Source organism: Bicyclus anynana, chromosome 12 (assembly GCF_947172395.1).
Source record: "Bicyclus anynana chromosome 12, ilBicAnyn1.1, whole genome shotgun sequence".
In the NCBI taxonomy this organism is placed as follows: Eukaryota; Metazoa; Arthropoda; class Insecta; order Lepidoptera; family Nymphalidae; genus Bicyclus; species Bicyclus anynana.
The window spans coordinates 13,661,610-13,679,160 of NC_069094.1; the positions used below are offsets into that span (position 1 = coordinate 13,661,610).

General features: G+C 38.4%; 1 protein-coding gene across 1 annotated transcript; it reads right to left on the bottom strand.

The window, feature by feature from the left end:
• Positions 1–11,146: 11,146 nt before the first annotated feature.
• LOC128198578 (collagen alpha-1(VI) chain-like) lies at positions 11,147–15,335 on the bottom strand. Its single transcript, XM_052884697.1, has 4 exons — positions 15,213–15,335; positions 14,800–14,833; positions 13,823–13,903; positions 11,147–12,674 (listed from the first exon to the last, which is right to left on the bottom strand). Exons 1-4 carry the CDS (start codon positions 15,281–15,283, stop codon positions 11,895–11,897), a joined length of 966 nt encoding a protein of 321 aa, XP_052740657.1. The 5' UTR covers positions 15,284–15,335; the 3' UTR covers positions 11,147–11,894.
• Positions 15,336–17,551: the final 2,216 nt, after the last annotated feature.

Here is a 17,551-nt window from a genome sequence, read left to right on the forward strand (position 1 = left end):
TCCTACCTCTTTCAGTTTCAACATGTCATCGTACCGGGACGCTAAATCGCTTGGCGGTACGCCTTTGCCGGTAGAGTGGTAACTAGTCACAGTCGAAGCCTCAATCGGTCCCGGGATCGAACCCGGGACCTGCATCTTGAAAATCCATCGCTCATACCACTGTGCCACGGAGGCAAGAAAGTTCAGTATTGAACCTAACCTTTAAGCAAATTCCTATAGCTCTACGGTAGTCTGGAGTCGGTAGGCATGAGCCATGTGGTGTGGCCACAGAATTCTTAAATGTCTTGTTATAGTACGATCAACATCTGGGACACAGTGATTAATAATAATAATAATAATAAAACACTTTATTACACCAAAAACAAAATAACAAAATTTTACAAAAACAAACCAAGTAAAAATAGAAACAATTGTGTAACGGCGGCCTTATCTCTAAATATATGATTAATACTGATACCGCGAATGAAAATACGTGTGGTAGCTCAGCTCATTCGACTCGACATATACCTCTAGAAAAATGTGTATAAATTTCAGACCCGCACATAAACAATTGCAAAAGTTACAAATAATTGAAGATTTTTAAAAATAAGGGTCTATAGTAATAGTTAAAAGAATAATGAGTAATTTAAAAAAAAACATATTAATTGATTATGAAACAACGGCTAAAACTCACGTGATAGGTCGGAGTATGCAGTTTGGATCGTGCCACGATGCAAGAACCAGCTGCCATGACTAAGGGCCCGTATGGGTTCGAAACTAGTCGGGCATACTCCGACCTAATATCACGTGAGTTTTAGCCGTTGTTTCATACTCAATTAATATGAATAACACTCACGATAGTTTAAATTCTAAAACATATTAAAAAAAAAAACAATAAAAATACAACAAAGTCGCCTGTTCGTCGCACTGGAGCATAAACATCCGAGCCAACGAGTTCCAATAAAGCAATAACTCTGCGGTCGAGAGTTAATAGTGGTTTGTATGCAAATTATATTAACTTTATTTTATTCGCTGTGGATTTTATTATGATAATGTTATCATTTTGCCAACAGTATCATAAGTCGGTGCGGCTAGCTGACATTTAATTGTCCGAATAGGAGGAAGTTCGGCGTCGGCTGTATGTATGTTTTTTGTTATGTTCAGCGATATTTCCATCATTTGTAGACTGATTATGAAAATTCTTTTTTTGAAATCATGGAGGATCTGATTATGGCATCCTGAAGAAATCGAGGTGTACTTTCGAAAATCAAAGAGACGACTAGTGCGTTGGTTAACTTTTTCATCAAATATTTTAAAGCATTTAAATTTTTGATGGAGATCAGGAGTCGGTCTGATGATGGAGCCGAAACACAGACGCGTGAACTCCTCAACGCTTTACAGCAGTTACCTCGTTATTCAATAATGAGTTACTTGACTGCAATCTCACGAGATTTGCATTCAAATTAGAGCGATGTCTCTGTAATTTTGCAAATTACAGAGACATCGCTCATTTCCATGACAACTTCGTTGATAATGACATTTATTTTTGGCATCCCATAGAAATAAAGTTCAAATTCTAATAAAACTTGTTATAGGCGAATTCACGAGTATAAAATAGCGGAATCACACCCCTGATGTGACACGAACTAAGTGACGAAGCAGACTAAGTAAGGTGATACTTTACGCGGCTTACAGTATAGCGTACTGACAGAAACCGTCACGCAAGAAAAAGCGTTACGCGTTACACGTCACGCAGCATTTCCCTCTCTTACTCTCTGCTTCTTTCGGTCTATTTTTCTTGGCGGGGTTCCCCGACTGTACAGTGCACTGTTTTGAAATTTTTTTGGCATAACTTAAAAAATTATGGTAGTAAATCGCTTTGTTTCGTGGCTAACCTTCGAAAAACACTCTTAAAGACTACCTTAAAGAGTATCTCATCATCATAATCATTATCAGCCAATGGATTCCTATCAGTAGCGAAGACTGAAATTTTCTAGTTCTAGACCCGTTCATGTGTTTTTAGTCTGAATGTGTTTTTTGGCTGACTACGTTAAATTATTATTAACGTCCGTAAAACTCGTGGATGTTTAAAATTTAACCCGATAGGAATCGGGTTGTTAGGAACCATCGCCTCTTGTATTAACTTCCAATCATCACGATTTCGGACCATCATCCAGCGGCTCCCTGCAAACCGCTTGATGTCCTTAGTCTTCGAACTATATGCCCTGCCTATTGCCACTTCAACATCGCGACTTCTGCGGATATCTACATATCTGATTCGATCACGCAAGAGACACTCCTAGAATAGCTCGTTCCATCGCCCGCTGTGTGAGCTTTCTTATAAAGCCCATAGTTATCGATCAAGTCTCAGATCCGTAGGTCATCACAGCAACACGCACTGTTCGAAGACTTTCGTCTTCAGGCACTAAAAAGAATTTTGGAAGAGTGTCTAGTAAAGTGAAAATAAATTTGGGGAGGCAGAAATTATAGATTCAGCGGTAGGTACCTACTCTTAGAGGTTGCTAGCACACCTTTTTCGATTACACAACTCAAAATGGTCTTGTTCTGAAAAATATACCGCCTGTATTGCGCGGAGGCTGCGGGCGGTTAATTACTCTTGAATATTTATTGGCCGTTTGAATAAATCACTCGCGGCGGATAAGCCGAAAATTTGTGTTTTATCTATTTTCCCATTGTTACTTTTCTGTAAGCTACTTAAATAATAGAAAAATAGCTTGCGATCATATAACTAGACAATAGACATACCTCATTTTGTGAAGGCATAAAGTTAGCCTATGCTCCTATCTATAGAATATAGAACACTAAAGCTAACGCTTTAGCAGTAGATAGACCAAGGGAGGTAACGTATCCTTATATATGAAAACGTACGCTAATGTGTTTGTATTATAAGAAAATAGACTTTAATAATGGTTACATAGAGTAAACTTTAGTTAGTACTATAGCACTGTTGCCTTGCAATAAACTAGTTAAGAACTAATTAAAGAGTATCTATACCAGTAAATGACATCTATTAAAGTCTATTTTCTTTTAATATAAATAAGATTTACTCGAAATAACAAAAAATCACCAGTGACAAATGCGATTTTTTAAAGAATTTTGCTTTATATTTGTGTCATTAAAATAATAAGTAGATATAGAATGAATAAACATCTTTTTAAACACTTACGAATAACATATTTCTTATTTTCAGACAAAACCACATTTTTCCAATTATGTAAAGCGTTTGTTAGTGTGCTATATTTTTACCCCAAAATACAGAAAAACACATTTTTACACTTCAGAATACAAAAAAACACTACACTATAGTTGTATTCGTTTAGGACACGCCTCCGGGTACGGAATATCCAAAACTTAAAATGACAGAAATATATTCCAGAGTAGGTATTCATTATTCCATGCTCCCAACGTAGGAAAGTGCGGAAGCAGTTCATGGAGTTCGGATTATGGTGACTTCGCCAGATCCTTACACCCTTCATAGCATTGTTTTTTTTTAATTTTAACTTGTATTTAAAAAAAACCACTGCCGAGACAATTGTGATCTAGTTTTCGAAAGAATCTTTCATAAGCGGCAGTAGAGTCGTTAGTCAATGACGTCTTTTTAAAAAGGTTTGTATGCCTACTGGAAATAAATAAATTTAATTTTTCATTTGATTTTTTAATGAATATTATTTGAATTATCAATTATATTGCTTTTTGAATTAATTTAATTTGTTTATTTATTTGCTAATTCAACTTGAAATTATCTCCAATCTCAAAATATCTCAAAACTCGCCTATTTTATAATTTGCTAGCTTTTGTAAAATAACGTTGGGAAATGAGTTCAAGTTTGCACTGCGGTCTGGCCTGCCCTGGGCTGCGCTGTGAAGATAAAACGCTTAGGCATCTAGACGTGGCAGCAAATAACACCCCTAAATTAGTATTTGGTTTGATATAACGAACGTAGCCGACAATTTTTAAAAGTGTGAAATACCTACTAGCTGATACCCGTGACTTCGACCCCGTAAAATTAGGAGTTTCTACATTTACACACTTTCTGAAAATTAATTTGCATCTTTGCCTGACATTGATTTGACACGCTTGTAATTTTTGCACAGATAACGAAGTGCGCCGAACAGCACAAACAGTTTTTTTCAAAAAAATGCACTAAAAACAGCCAGTATTACTAATAAAGTAAATTAATATTTTTGTGTTTCTGATACAGATAAATGGAATGTACTTTTCTAACATAAAACTCTTTGCCAAGATTTAAAAAAGTGCCGTTCGTTTTTAGACGGATGATAAAGGTTTTATATTACATTACGGCACATGTGCGTTCGATATTAAAATTGGTGAAATAAGCGATACTTTACGAGCAAATGTGTTATAAAATCATTTACTCTACCCATCACCCAAGCGATTTAGCGTTCCGGTACGATGTCGTGTAGAAACCGAAAAGGGGTGTGGATTTTCATCCTCCTCCTAACATTTGTTAGCCCGCTTCCATCTTAGACTGCATCATCACTTACAATCAGGTGAGATTGTAGTCAAGGGCTATCTTGTAAAGAATAAAAAAAACAAAATCCCATCAAACATTTCTAACAAAACCTTCGATTTGGCCGTATACTTGGGTAGGTTAGATATATTTGAAAATGCCAATGTTTGGGGATTTGCTTCGACTGCATGAGGGAGATAAGTAGCTTAGGCTGCACCATGCACCGATGGCGGCAAGTCATAATAAATTTCATTTAGATTGGCGGAATGCCAGTTTCTACTTTTATTCCATTTCCAAAAATCAATTAGTCATGTCGGTCTATCTACTAATCCAATCCAGTGATTAGTCTATGCTACTTTAGATCATAAGATTTGAGTTTTGGGAAATATTAAGATTTCCTTTTATCCCAGAGTTCCTCAGTAGAAGTCTGAAGTTGAGAGGTTCTTCGTCTTCCTTCCTTCGCCGCCCTTTGTCTTGGCCTCTACAACCACTTTTTGTTTATTCATATTTTTTATTTTTCGGTTTTCGTATGTAGGATTCGAGGTAATTGTTGGAATTCGCAACATTATAATTATTTTTTACTCCACGTTGAGTGGTTAGTCCAACATGATTAAGTTTACAATTATTTTGATTATCATTAGGGGGGCGCTGTTCGTTGCTATGCCAGAGTTGATGTAGATGTAAAGCTTCATAGAGTTGGTTTCGGAGTTGAGAGGTTGGTGGTGTTTTATCGTCTAGCATAATTAGCATAGCGTCATTTTAACGGCCTCCGTGGCGCAGTGGTATGCGCGGTGGATTTACAAGATGGAGGTCCTGGGTTCGATCCCCGGCTGCGCCGATTGAGGTTTTCTTAATTGGTCCCTGCTGACAAAGACGTCCCACCAAGCAATTTAGCGTTCCGGTACGAAGTCGTGTAGAAACCGAAATGCGTGTGGATTTCATCTTACTCCTAACAAGTTAGCCTGCTTCCATCTTAGATTGCATCATCACTTACCATCAGGTGAGATTGTAGTCAAGGGCTAACTTGTAAAGAATAAAAAAAGCATCCCAAAGCAACCTGTCTGTTCTAGTAATTTAATGAACATCTGATAACCACCCTTTTTTTTTCTAGCTGAGTGGGAGGCTTTTATTTGGTCAGTGCGCTTTCGTTATTTTTTATAATCTAAATCATTCATTTCTTTGATTTTGATTGTTATAAAGTCTCTCAGTCTGCTCGGGGCCTAAATATAACCAAGTTGTACGTTTATATTGAAACGCTATTATCAAACAAGGTAAAGTTCGCTATAAGCCCGCAGTGATAGCGAATTTTGGTTCGATTGTCGTTCTCCGACAGAGCAATACTAATGATTCGATCCCGCCTCGAGTTCAACTTTTAATTGATCCGCCATTATAGCGTTTGTGTCACAACTCGATTGCGATATCCCTTTTAATTATATCGTCCATCTCTGAAATAAATGATCAAACGAAAATTGATAAAGTTAAATTAAGTTTTCTGGGCTCTCTGTTCAAGATGTTTCTTATAGTGGGTATCAATTTACTTAGTTGTTTATTAGGTACCAATTTGCCCGTGTTATTGACTCGGGTTGATTGCACTGGTTAACATTATTACACATCATCATCATCTCATCATCATCATCATTAACAGTCGATGGACGTCCACGGCTGGACATAGGCTTCTTGCATTCTTCCAAAATGGTCTAGAGCCGCCAGGATTCAGCTGCTTCCTGCAACCCGCTTGATGTCCTCGGTCCACCTAATGGTCGACCAACTGCGCTTTCCGGTGCGGGGACCCCATTCCCATCGGCTCTACGAACTATGTGCCCCGCCCATTGCCACTTCAGCTTCGCGACACGTTGAGCAATGACGGTGACTTTAGTTCTTCTGTGGATCTCCTCATTTCTGATTCGATCACGCAGATACTCCTACCCATAGCCGAGACTTGATCGCTAACTATGGGCCTCATTAGAAAACTCAGAGTCACACAGCGGGCGATGGAATTTTTTTTTTCGTGTTAAGTAAGTGCCGATGGCTCCATGTGGGACCACTACGGCGTCACCGGGGGGTTTGGGCGAGCGCAGAAGCATCGCCTGATGAGACCCGAAGCCTGAAATAAAGATAGAGGATGGAACGGCTCTCTAAGGGCGTCTTCTATGAGACTTGGACCTCGGCTTAGAGGGCCATTCGGGAGGGTGTAACCGTGATCTGAGTGAATCAGTCCGGACGCCCCCGTATCGTGAGTTAGAAAACCCACGTCCGGGTGACGTTAGATATCGGGGACCTCGTCTTCGCTGGCGAAGACGCTGTGTAGCTTGTGATTGTGTTGCCCGGGAAGCATTGTCGATCGTCATGTCATCGTCTGGATCGTAAAGGACGTTTTTGGAACGCCTCTGCTTGAAGTTAGCGTTAAGGTTGGGAGTGTAGTTGCAGGCCTCAACCACTAGTTGGTTGGGAAGGGCGATGGAACGAAATGCTCAATAATAGTAATAATCGTTGACCTGAGACTAAACGATACAAATACGTAGGTAATTGTACAAAAAGTCACCCAATAATAAATAATGAATACAGTCGACCAATAAAATGTCTGTAAACGAAAAACTCAGTGAGGTATACCTACATACGAGCATCAAGAGCGGCGACCTGAATAGAGTAATAACTTAGCGACGGGATAAATGTATATTATGGAGAAATATTATCAATAATTATTTTATTATTCGCTTTATTTGCTGCGAATTTATATTCATAAATTTACGAATTCGCAGATATGAAATTTTATAATTCAATTAAATCTATACTAATATTATATTTATTTGTTTGTTTGTCTGAACGCGGTAATCTCAGGAACTATTGATCCGATTTGAACAATTCTGTCAGTGTTAGATAGCCCATTTATCGAGAGGCTAATACCTTGGGGGGGGGGGGGGGGGGGTACGAATCCGGTCCAATCCGGAAATCCAACATTACAGCTATGTACATTAAAAAAAATATCACGGGTCACAAACGGTCGACTACATACATAGTGAGGAAACCCGCACACCTGAGAATTTTCTAATCTACGTGTGTGAAGTCTGCCAATCCGCATTGGGCCGTGGTGGACTATTGGCCTAACCCCTCTTACACTGAGAGGAGACTCGAGCTCAGCAGTGAGGCGAATATGGGTTGATAATGTTGATGAGATGATGACTTATCTGCAGTACCATCCAACGGCAAAGACGTAGAAACCGTTAGATACTTGTAATCAAACTCATTTGATAATAACCATGATATAGTTGAATTTTTACGACCTCCATGGAACAGTGGTATGCGCGGTGGATTTACAACACGGAGGTCCTGGGTTCGATCCCCGACAAAGACGTACTGCCAACCGGTTTAGCGTTCAGAAACCCAAAGGGGTGTGGATTTTCATCCTACTCCTAACAAGTTTTTTTTTAATTAGCCCGCTTCCATCTTAGATTGCATCATCACTTCCGAGCGAGATTAGTCAAGGGCTAACTTGTAAAGAAATAACAAAAAGATAATCATTTCCAGCAATACCTAGTGATAAATCCACCTCCAACTGTATTAACCAAAGCTGTCAAGTTCGCGAAAATATTGAGCGCGACAGTCGCCGCCAGTTAATTCACTCTTGAATATTTATACGGCATTTGAATAAATCGCCCGATCCCGATATGATACCGCTTTCTATTTAAGGCCTTTTCCCTACTTACTATTTGGTCGCGGTTGGGATGGACGAATTTGGAGATACATTTTAGCACTCCAGCTTTTTTTTAAATCTTATGACGGCCTCCATGGCGCAGTGGTATGCGCGGTGGATTTACAAAACAGAGGTCCTGGGTTCGATCCCTGGCTGAACAGATTGAGATTTTCTTAATTGGCCCAGGTTTGGCTGGCGGGAGGCTTCGACCGTGGCTAGTTACCACCCTACCGGCAAAGACGTACCAAGCCAAGCCAAACGGTGGGGTGTGGATTTTCATCCTCCTCCTAACAAATTAGCCCGCTTCTATCTTATATTGTATCATCACTTACCATCAGGTGAGATTTTAGTCAAGGGCTAACTTGTTAAAGAATAAAAAATAAATAAAAAAAAATCTTTGTAAGTTAGCCCTTGACTAACCCACCAATATTAAGGGCTCATACTCGGTGGAGGTACTCGACAAAGTGTAAGGTATAGTCCCTTATGTTTATCTGCCGCGCTCGAGTAACTGCAAAAATCCCCTCTTCGGCTCCTCTACTATTAGGTCCGTTTATATCTACAGACATTTAGCGTGTCAGACACGTGCCGTGGCAGACAAAATAATATTCTTCTATACAGTGTTTATTAACGTATTTATATCTATAGTAACGCGGCCGCGCAGGCGTTCACAGATACGGTCCGCGCCCGGCCAGTATTCGCAGAAAGAATATTTTGTCTGTGCAGTTTGTGTCTGTAGAGTCCTTTTCATGAAACCTGAACTAAAATTGACAGCGCCTTACACAAATGACAATAAGACCGTCTGGGGGACTTCTTTCATGAAAAGGACTAAGTGTCTCTAGCTACCAGCTGGGCAGTATGAATAGACGGTGTCTGTGCGTGTCTGCCACGCTACTTGTCTGTAATGCACTGTGTCTGTAGATACAAACGAATCTACGTTACAAAAGACCTATAGGTGGGTGACGTGTGTGTTTAGTCTCTGCAACATTGTCAGCGAGGTTGTATGTTCATAGAATAGAACAGGGATGATGACAGTTTTTTAAATTGTATATAAATTAAGATTATGCTAATAGTAAAGCAATTTTGTAAAAGGAACAGGGTATCTGCGATCATTACTTTCGGAGCTACAGGGATTTAAAGAGTCAGATTTGCGGCGCTGCCGCGGATCCCTAAAAAATGCCCCATACAAAATGGCACGAACTAATGACGTCGTAGGTAATGTAATGATCGTTAGATTTATATGTGCGTTCAAACAAAATTACTAATATCTTTGTTATTTGTGCGTTTATGTTTATAGTCCATTTATTAAAAAATGTCACATTTAATGTAAGGAAGCTAAAACTGTATGAATTTTCATCTCATTACGATAAAAGGTTTTTAATTGATTTTGAAATTTTATAATTTCATTTATTTTGCAAATATCCAGACAATCTTTTCTTTATAAGTATAAATTAGTTAACATTGACCCTATTTACCCGAATGTACAATAAAAATCAATATATTCAAACCTAGTCATCATCCCCACTGCCGATGCAAAGTATAGAGGCTATAGAGCGAGTGTCGGAACAAGTCATTATAAGTTAGGCGGCGAAGGCGCTTGCGAACGTCAACAGCGAAAGAAAGTACGTTGACAAAAGAGATTTTGCTGTTTTCATTTACTTTCCATTATTCTTTTAACTCGTTTGTCATTCTTTTCACTTGGTCCGACGCGTAAGGAAGAGGAATGACGCTTGTTTATACTTTGCTAGGGCTGCCTAAGCTCTCACTGATAGTTCCTGACCTCAGCTTAGGAACAAATTTGAATAGGTAACGATGTTTACATAATCAACCCCTTTAGGAACGAAAATAGCAGTTGTGACGAAGTTATTGAAAATAATGTTATACAACTTTGGAATCCCTATTATAAGAACATGTTCTTAAGCTAGATGAGCAACTTTACCTGGTACATTTTTTTTTCAATTCGACCGCTGCCAACCGGTGCGAAAAGTAAGTCCCGACAGCCGCTGTACCGACGCTTTTTTAATACCTGATATATTTTGGTACTTATATAATATGTATATACTTATTATACAAATAAAACCTCCTCTTAAGTATCTATTGCTGAAAACTAAAACTAAATTCCGTTGAATACTTTAAAAAATCTAAGAGAACATCCATCGGAAGCAACTTCCGATTCCGACTAGATTTTTTATTATGTAACGATTCTAAAAGAATTTAACGATAAGTACAGGTAAGTACATAGTTTCCATTGTATTCAAATATCTAACTTCGTGAAAAAATTCTCGGAAATACATGAATACGTCACGAGTAGGAAAGTGTGAGCCCCTGGGACGTTTTGAATGTAGAAAAGGCAGGATTGGGCAAAGTAAAAATGGCCGACAGGCAGCCCTACATTCACGATGCTAAGTGACTAGGGACTGGGATGGGGCAGAAATAAGAAACATTCAGTGAGCGATTTTTCCGATTGTTGTTTGTAGAAGGGAATTTAACTCGCAATTCCTGATAATGCGAAATGTGTGCGAAATCAGAATAAACGACCCTTGGAAAATGTTTTCTCATTCGGGGTGCTTAAATCTCGTTTACGTAATGTATTTTGCGCCATGCTTACTTACGTTTACACTCAGTTTGTTAAGGGACAGGGCGATTCGCGGCAACCCTTGCGCCAACTAGTGAAGATTGGAAAAATCAAAAGTTTGTTGGTAGTTAAAAATATACACCTCTCACGGGTCTTATTAACATTGGAAGTGAGAAGTCGTATGCAAAGCAAATAGGCAATCCAAAGGTCGTAAACAAATAGCCCCTGTATACCTGTGTGGTGGAACTTGGAAGGGAAATGCGTAGTAACCGCAAAAGTAAGTATACTATGACGTACCTGTTACAGCGAGTCATAAGTCGTCGATTGATTTATGTTCTACTGTTTTTTGTAACCCCATTTCATGGTAATTTCAAATAAATAAACAAACAGTCAGTAATTTATAATAATTTATTAGGTATACTTCAGTAAAGATGTGTAACATCATGATTAACAACCCATACTCGGCCGAATGAGGATTGCAGGTAGGTACGTTGTTTATCCTTCACCGTTTGAGACACGTAATATTTCATTTCTTAAAATGCACATAACTGAAAAGTTAAAGGTGCATACCCCGGTCCGGATTCAAACCTTTGCCCTCTGAATCGAAGGAAGTCATATACACTGGGCTATTAGGTTATTTTTTGCATTTACAGATTTACACTGACATTGCCAATTACAACAATGACCAAAAACATTGCTTGTAGTTAAACTTAACATTTTCAAATGAGACTAGAGAGCTAGACTTAAGAGCATCAAAATATTTTCTCAAACTTTAACCACTTGAATATATAATGTTAATACTGTTTAAAAGTGTCTCTTTTTAATTTATACTAATATGTTAAAGCTGAAGAGTTTGATTGTTTGTTTGTTTCCTTGAACGCGCTAATCTCAGGAACTACTGGCCCGATTTGAAAAATTAATTCGCTGTTAGATATTTATCGAGGAAGGCTATAGTGTATATATTATTCCCATATTCCTACGGGAACGGGAACTACGCGGGTGAGCCCCGCGCAACGTCAGCTAGTCCAATAATAAAAATCTCGTGTCACGGTGTTTGTGGGTATCCTACGAAACGGCTCGACCGATTTTAATTTTAACTATGAACAACTAGAGGTCAACATTAGACAATAATAGTTGACCATACACGTAGTCATCGTCTCTTAGTAGTAAGAGTAGTAGTCATAATCGTTCCCTCTTTGATTCCATTGGTTTCCACGGTTTCCTTGGTATCCTTGGTATCCTTGGTATCCACGGTTTCCTTGGTATCCTTGGTATCCACGATTTCCTTGGAATCCTTGATTTCCTTGAGGCCCTTGATTTCCTTGGTATCCTTGAGGCCCTTGGTTTCCTTGGGGTCCTTGATTTCCTTGATATCCTTGGTATCCTTGAGGCCCTTGATTTCCTTGATTTCCTTGAGGCCCTTGATTTCCTTGGTATCCTTGGTTTCCTTGGGGTCCTTGATTTCCTTGGGATCCTTGATTTCCTTGGTATCCTTGATTTCCTTGGGGCCCTTGGTTTCCTTGGGGCCCTTGGTTTCCTTGGGGCCCTTGATTTCCTTGGGGTCCTTGATTTCCTTGATTTCCTTGGGGTCCTTGGTATCCTTGATTTCCTTGAGGTCCTTGATTTCCTTGGGGTCCTTGATTTCCTTGGTATCCTTGGTATCCTTGAGACCCTTGGTTTCCTTGGGGTCCTTGATTTCCTTGGTATCCTTGATTCCCTTGGGGTCCTTGATTTCCTTGGGGTCCTTGGTTACCTTGGGGTCCTTGGTAACCTTGGGGTCCTTGATTTCCTTGGGGTCCTTGGCCACCGTAATCATTGTAATTGTTAGGCATGCCACCATTGCCACCACCGTTTCCCGGTCCACCCATCGGCATCTGAGCACCGCTTTGTGCAGCTATTTTCTGGGCATTAATCTGTGAAATGTACTTCCAATTTGTGTCCTAGAAGGGAAATAAAGTTATTTTAATGAATTGGTAATAAAGTTATAATGGTAATAGTTGTTATTTTAGTAACACGGCCAGTATTTATAGCATGAGGTTAATAATTGAAGATTTTAGTTTCAGAAATCAAATCGATAACTGTTGTTATGATCTAAGAGTTATTAGACCTTGGTGATATTATAATAGCTGAATGTTAGATCACTAATGTTAAAAAATTCGGATCATGGTGCGTAGGTACGAGACTAACAAAGGTCAAAGTATAAAGTAGTTAAAGTTTTCTTTGGGATAGTAATAAGGGATAGTCATGTTCTCAGTTAACTGAGCTCATGATATTGACGTTAATGACTAACTAAGCGTGTAAGGTTCTAGATCCAGTGATGGACGATAATAACTGCACTGGTAACGATAATAACTGCTTCAGCTGAAACACTGTTTCACTGAAGCAGTACCTACCACAAAGTGATTTAGCATTCCGGTACGATGTCGTGTATAAAACCGAAAGAGGTGTGCTTTTCACCTTCCTCTTAATAAGTTAGCCCGCTTCTATCTTAGATTGCATCATCATTTACCATCAGGTGAGATTGTAGTCAAGGCACAGTTTACTCTGGTCAAGGGCTAAATGGTAAAGAATTAAAAAAAAATATCGAATTAATTTTTATTAATAGTTATTGTTCTTGATGCACAATTGCAATGTTATAAAGATTTTCTTTTGTCTTATGTACTTCTTGTGTAATGATTCGGATGAAAGGAGGAGGTTCTCAATTCGTCTGTATGTTTTTTTTTTTTTTGTATGTATGTTACTCGAAGACGCCTGGACCGATTTGAATAATTCTTTTTTTGTTTGAAAGGGTATACTCCTGAGGTGGTCCCATTGTCACCATTTCAGGATCTGATGATGGGATCCTGGAGAAATACATCATCGGGCTAGCACCGCCTTCAAACTGATCATCAATTAGAACATAATATGATATATAGAACTTAGTATTATGTTATTTTTCGCTTTTTAGTTTAGTCAGTATGTTATATATTTTTGAAGTCGGTTGAATTTTTTTTATTAAAATTTTTTTAATCAATTAAAGTTATTTATATATTTTTTACAGGATCGTGATTTTTCGGACGTCCGCTAGTATAAAATAAAAGTAACTTACCAGAATAGTAGACATGAGGCCTGATACAGCATTTATAATGTTCGGTGCATTACCGTTGGCTCTTTTCGCTCGTTTGTGGGCCTGTAAGTAAATTAACATCTTCATCAATACCTATCCTATCAATACCTATCTTAACAGCCTCCTACAGGGCCTCCCTGATAATTGAGGTTATATGGGCCTTAGACCCATCACGCTGCTCCTATTCGAGTTGGTGGTACGCCGATGATGTTAAATTCTTTTATGAACATTTTTTTTTCTTTTTAAAGAATATTCCCATATCTTTTTTTTATATGACTAATATTCCCATTCCCCTCCAACTAGTCGTTAAAGACTATATTTGGAGAGGGTACGACAATAGACCAACGAGGCGGGGTTCGAACCCCTTGGTGATGAATCTGGCCGCTTTACCGTCGAGTTATTTTTTGATTTATGAAATTTTTTACTAAAAATTTCCTAGAAAAAAGCTCAATATTTTATAACTCGACCCTGGACTCGAATCCGGGACTTTGTAATCCGAAGTCTCATAACCAATGGTCCAATAACGACCTCGCCTGGTTACTCTTACCTCATTCTAATCGTAAAATTGTTGGGTTATTATTATTTTTGGCCTGATCAAACTTTAATACCAATTGATTGTCCATTTTTTAAAGAGTAGGAACGAATAGAGATAAAAGTTTAAAGATAAAGTAGGAGTATTAGCTAGGTACGAATAAGTTTATGCCTTTTTAACATGATCTAAATGGTATTTTTTTCGTATCTGTTCGAGTTTATTAGAATCTAGAACTATCTAGGTACTAAAGCCTAACATAAATAGTAATATTTGAATTACTAACAGCATTTTCAAACGCTAGGTACTTGAGTATTCTAATCTATAGTAAGTTTTTTATTATAGCTTGAATAAAACCATATCCTTCACGTAAACACATATTCATGCAAATAAATATAAAAAGCAGTATGAGAATAATACAAGAACTTACTTCATCGCAGTCATGACAAGCTTCCTCTGCTTTGCTGAAAAAAATTTTAATTGTGTTAAATTACAATCGTTATCAACCCATATTCGGCTTACTACTGAGCTCGAGTCTCCTCTAAGAATTAAGAGAGGGGTTAGCCCAAAACGTTAAATTACAATAAAATTAATTAATCAATCATTTATTTGTATAAAAACAAGATTACAAAAATTTACAAATACAATATTTTGGCAATTTTACAGAATTTAAACTTAAAGAGCCATTTTTTTATTTTTATTCTCACATTTTTTTATTTTTACTAAAATTAGTATCGCTGGGACTGGACTGATGAAATAAGGTAGGTTATTCAAATTAAAGGACATTGTGAATTTTTTAAAATTTTACAAAAAAGGTAAAAGCAATAAATATGCAATGCTTACCTTATTGACTTTGATTGAACGGTAACGGCCACGGCGATTAAAATAGCGAACATCACAAATATTTTAGCCATTTCTCTATGATTTTCACAATTAAATATTTATTAATTTCGAACAAATGTCTGTTATCACCTCAAATACAAGACTAACATTTTCATCTGAGTATATATTAGTTTTATACCCACTATCATAGCGAGCTACGTATTTTACGTATTAAGTTTATCATGTAAAGGTCAAAGTAAGCTAAAAACCGCATAAAATTATCCCAGATAAAGAGTAGGTTAAAACTGACGTGAAATTAAAACATTATCAACTTCTCATCCCAACGTGTTTTTAGGGTTCCGTAGGTACTTACCCAAAACGTTTTGTTTTGACGACCTCTGTTGCGTAGTGGTATGCGCGATAGATTTACAAGACGGAGGTCCTGGGTTTTGAGGTTTTCTTAATTGGTCCAGGTCTGGCTGGTGGGAGGCTTACGCCGTGGCTAGTTACCACCCTACTGGCAAATACGTACTGCCAAGCGATTTAGCGTTCCGGTACGATGTCGTGTAGAAACCGAAAAGGTGTGTGGATTTTCATCCTCCTCCTAACAAGTTAGCCCGCTTTCGTCTTAGACTACATCATCACTTACAATCAGGTGAGATTGTAGTCAAGGGCTAACTTGTAAAGAATAAAAAAAAAACCTGGTAACAGTACCAGGTCTGGCGCACTTTGTGTTTTAGCGCATACGTACAGGTACATGGTCGCGTCACCCTGGGGTGACTTAAACAGGCGAGTGTCGCCGTTCAGACCGGACGTTTTTGCACACGCTGCGCGACGTGCCTCGCCCGTTCGTCGTTTGTAATATTATTAACCAAAAAAAAAATATTGTGATTGAATCTTCTGTACTTGTACATATGTTTTCTGTGCTGTTACTAAGACTCCCTAGTCCGTCCATTCGTCTTTCACCAAACTGTATGTTTGGAACCATGCAGCGGTGTAGCTTGCCTTGCAGGGACCCTGTATCAAAATTAGTTAGGGGGAGGTAGGGGCAATAGACACGTAGAAATTCCCGAAAATCTCTAACAGTATTTCCTGTTTTTATCTCCGTGACGCTCCAGATTTAGTGACACTTAAGAGGCCCCTGTAGTCCGATAATATTATAAAGCTGAAGAGTTTGTTTGTTTGTTTGATTAAACGCGCTAATCTCAGGAACTACTGGTCCGATTTGAAAAATTCTTCCAGCGTTAGATAGCCCATTTATCGAGGAGGGCTATAGGCTGTAGATTATCCCTTTTCATACAGGAACGGCAACCACGCGGGTAAAACCGCGCGGCGTCAGCTAGTAGAGCATATTTCCATAACGTCATAAAGTTTGCGTCATACTATACGTAATTACCTTCCTACTTCTAGATGACGTTAGGTGTTAGTTCGGCGATTTAGGACCACTCTGACCCTGACGACTCTGCTGGGACATAAGCAGCTCTTCCATTCGTTTATGTAAGTACTACATTTTACAATTACATTAACAGTGATACATGAAGTAAGTTTTTGACAGCCTTCGTGGCGCAGTGGTATGCGCGGCGGATGTACAAGACGGAGGTCCTGGGTTCGATCCCCAGCTGGGTCGATTAAGGTTTTCTTAATTGGTCCAGGTCTAGCTGGTGGGAGATTAAGACCCTACCGACAAAGACATACCGCCAAGCGATTTAGCGTTCCGGTACGATGTCGTGTAGAAAAAGGGGACTTTGTGTGTGTGGAGTTTCATCCCCCTCATATCAAGTTAACCCGCTTCCATCTTAGATTGCATCGTCACTTACCATCAGGTGAGATTGTAATCAAGGGCTAACTTGGAAAGAATAAAAAAAAAAGGTAGCAGTAACAAATTTTAATAAGTAACGATTGTTACCAAGTCCACCCATTTCAGAGTAAAAATAGCCACGTTCTAAAAATAATGTACTAATGTCTAATATTTTTGGAATCCTTATTAAATGAACATAATTTTAAGCTAGTTGTAAAGTAATTAGGCCCATTTTATAGAAAAAATAATATTTAGTAGTAGAAAAAAATTAAAATTTCCTTAGCAAGTGCAAAATCAACGTTTGAGTATTTTTTCAGCACATGGTACGACTAAATTGCAGTGAAGGTAGGGATTTTTGTATTTTTTTAACTTGAAAACTGTAAAAATTCGGTTGACATATATTTCGTTATTTTAGTTGGCCTTGATGTCAGTGATCAGCCTTTAAAGCATGTCGTACTAATTTACGGGACACCCTGTATAGAGTAGATATACATCATGTTTTTAACCGACTTCCAAAAAGGCGGAGGTTCTGTATGTATGTTTTTTTGTTGAGTTATTGTCG

Bases quoted from the DNA above. Each gene is read 5' to 3' on its own strand.
- LOC128198578 (XM_052884697.1), bottom strand. From the start codon at position 15,283: ATGGCTAAAATATTTGTGATGTTCGCTATTTTAATCGCCGTGGCCGTT. The intron at 13,904-14,799 runs GTAAGTTCTTGT...ATTTACTTACAG, and splicing joins CTTGTCATGACTGCGATGAA to GCCCACAAACGAGCGAAAAG. The intron at 12,675-13,822 runs GTAAGTTACTTT...TTTCCCTTCTAG, and splicing joins GCCTCATGTCTACTATTCTG to GACACAAATTGGAAGTACAT.